This window comes from Opisthocomus hoazin, chromosome Z, assembly GCF_030867145.1.
Source record: "Opisthocomus hoazin isolate bOpiHoa1 chromosome Z, bOpiHoa1.hap1, whole genome shotgun sequence".
NCBI lineage: Eukaryota > Metazoa > Chordata > Aves > Opisthocomiformes > Opisthocomidae > Opisthocomus > Opisthocomus hoazin.
This window is the reverse complement of record NC_134454.1, coordinates 38,638,799-38,641,677: the sequence shown is the minus strand read 5'-3', so window position 1 is coordinate 38,641,677 and position 2,879 is coordinate 38,638,799. Positions and strand designations below refer to the sequence as shown.

At 72.7% G+C, this 2,879-nt stretch overlaps 1 protein-coding gene across 1 annotated transcript; it reads left to right on the top strand.

Moving 5' to 3' along the window:
* The first annotated feature begins 1,199 nt into the window (after positions 1 to 1,199).
* On the top strand, positions 1,200 to 2,213 carry FOXE1 (forkhead box E1). Its single transcript, XM_075410805.1, has one exon. It carries the CDS (start codon positions 1,200 to 1,202, stop codon positions 2,082 to 2,084), a length of 885 nt encoding a protein of 294 aa, XP_075266920.1. The 3' UTR covers positions 2,085 to 2,213.
* The last annotated feature ends 666 nt before the right edge of the window (positions 2,214 to 2,879 follow it).

Sequence of the window (2,879 nt, the reverse complement as noted above, 5' to 3'; positions counted from 1 at the left end):
CTGTGCACAGCACCGGCACACCTTGCACACCCACCTCTCCGCACGCCCGCTCCTCTGCACGTGCATCTGCCCGCATCTGTTCCCGCACACCTGCGGACGCTCATGCCTTGGGCCCAGCCACACGCCTGTGCACGCTGGCACATGTTTGCACACGCACTCACACGCCAGCGCACACCCACAAACTCTCACACGCATCCTCAATCCCACGCCAGTGCCGTTGCACACCCGGGTACCCGTGCGCCTGCAGACTCTGATGCTGTCCACTGCACCTCTGGGACCTCCTGCCACTCCCTTCATCCCCGTCCCCTGGCTCCGGCGGATCACCGCGCCAGTGGGCTCTGCTGTCCCCAGCCCTGCGGGTGGGTGCCGCACAGGGGTACGAGCCCCGGGCAAGCGTTCCTCGCCAGCCAGGCGCAGTCACGGAACGTCGTCCGACCCGCAGTCCCAGGCGCTGACTCTCAGCCCCACATATTCGGGCAAGCAGAAGCGAGCTGCCACATATGTACGTCCCGGCATCCGTCCTGGCTGGAAGGGTCATATACCTGGAGGTCCCTGCGACACAAGGATCGGGGACAACGAAGTCACGCGAGGGGCACACCAGGGGCATGGATGTGCCAAATCGCTGCTGGAGACGGGAGGCAAGGGCCCCAGCCTGAGCGTGTTTTTACGTGGCAGCTCTGCACGCAAACCACGCTGCCTGAGCCCATGCTCACCATCCCTCCCCACGCAGGTCCGTCACCGCGTCTTTTTAATCGGTTTCTGCCGCTCCATCGCCGCCGAGGAGCACGGGGCTCCACGCCCGCGGCGCCCGGTGCCGCCGCCCGCCAGCATCCCCTCCGACAGCGGGACGGCCAGACGGCGTGTCCCGCTGCCACCCCCCCGCCGCCCCCCCGGAGCCACGCTCCCGACGGCGCGGCGGCCGGGGCCGGCCGGGGGGGTGGGGTGCGGGGGCCAGGGCCGGCGTGAGGGGGGCGGCGGGGAGGGGGGGGTGCCGGGGCTGGGCGCTGCCCCCGCCCGCGGCGGCGACGGCGGCGGCACGCCCGGCCCTGCCCGCGCCTCCCGGTCCGCGGGGCGTTGCGAAGGGGGAGTGCCGGCCGCCCGGGCGCGGAGCCGCCGGACACGGCCGCATAAAAGCCGCGGCAGCGGGGAGCTGCGCGTCCTCGGCTCGGCCCGGGCTCGGGGCCGCCCCGACGGCCCGCATGACCGCCGAGAGCCGGCTGCCGCCGGGCCCCCCGCCGCCGCCCCCGCCGCTGAAGGCGGACGCGGCGCCGCCGGGGGAGGAGGCGGCGGTGGCGGCGGCGGCGGAGGGGTGCGGGGGGGCGCGGGGCGGGCGGCGGCGTCGCAAGCGGCCGGCGGAGCGGGGCAAGCCGCCGTACAGCTACATCGCCCTGATCGCCATGGCCATCGGGCAGGCGCCCGAGCGGAGGCTGACGCTGGGCGGCATCTACCGCTTCATCACCGAGCGCTTCCCCTTCTACCGCGACAGCCCCCGCAAGTGGCAGAACAGCATCCGCCACAACCTCACCCTCAACGACTGCTTCGTCAAGGTGCCGCGGGAGCCCGGCCGCCCCGGCAAGGGCAACTACTGGACGCTGGACCCCCACGCCCGCGACATGTTCGAGAGCGGCTCCTTCCTCCGCCGCAGGAAGCGCTTCAAGCGCAGCGACCTCTCCACCTACCCGGCCTTCCTCGCCGACCGCCCCGCCGCGCCCTGCCGCCTCTTCCCGCTGCCCGCCCCGCCGACCGCCGCCGACCCGACCCCGGCCCCCGCCCCCGCCGCCTCCTGCGCCTTCGCCGCCGCCTTCCCCGCGCAGGCCTGCGCCGCCGCGCTGCCCCGTGCCTACGCCCCGCTGCCCGCCGCCCCCGGGCCCTACGCGCCGGGCGGCCCCGCGCAGCTGTACGCGCCGTCGGGGCGCGTCGCCCTGCCCGCCCCGCCGCCCGGCCCCGCCGGGCTCTACGGCCGCCGCTCCCCCGCGCCCTACCCGCCGCTGCCACACGCCTACGGCTCCGGAGGGCAGCTGGGACCCGCCGAGGCCGGGCCCCGGCACGGCGCCTACCCCGAGAGGTTCGTCCCGGCGCTCTGAGCCGGACCCCGGGGCGGGGGCGGGGAGGGAAAGGCCGGGCGGCCCGACGGCGTGGAGCCCGGGAGAGGGACGCGGTGGAGGACCGCCCCGGGCTGCGCCTCCGCGTCCTGCCGCCCGCCCGCCCGCCCTCCGAGGACAGCCGTCGGGGCCCGGGGGGCCCTGCCGAGCCCCCTCTGCTCTCGACGCAGAAGTCCGGGTGGCAGCTCCCAAGTGCCTGGATGGGGCAGACGGCCCTGTCTTCTTCTGCCGCCTTTCCTGGGACAGGTGCTCATCTCTCCCTGTCCGGTTCCCCGACCCGCCCGAGAAGATCTCAAGCTTTAAAAATCTCTCTCCGCTGCTGACGACTGTGTTCACAGAACAAGAAGTCTGCTGGGGCGAGGGAGGAGGGAGGCAGGAGGAAGCGTTCCCCGGCGTCGTGCAGCCAAAGCCATCGCGCTGACGCGGTGGCGTGTCCCCTGATGTTGCACAGGGCTGTCAAGTCGCCGCCAGGCTTTGCGCCAACAACGCGGTCTGGGCTGGGGGAGGTTTGGGTGCTGGGGACGCAGCCAAAGACGGCAAGTCAGACCCCTCCGGCGGTCATGGTGTGCGCTGCAGGGGTGGGAGAATGGTGGGACTGGAAGTGTCACAAACTTTCACCAGGAACATGTTCAGCCCCTGGAAGAGGGAGCCTGCGAGGCTGCGGGATGTCCACCCTTGGAGGTCTCCCAGACTTTATCGGACAGAACCCGAGTGACCTGATCTGTCTTTCAAGCTGGATCCCACATTGAATTTGGACCTGCTTTTGAGTGGAGACCT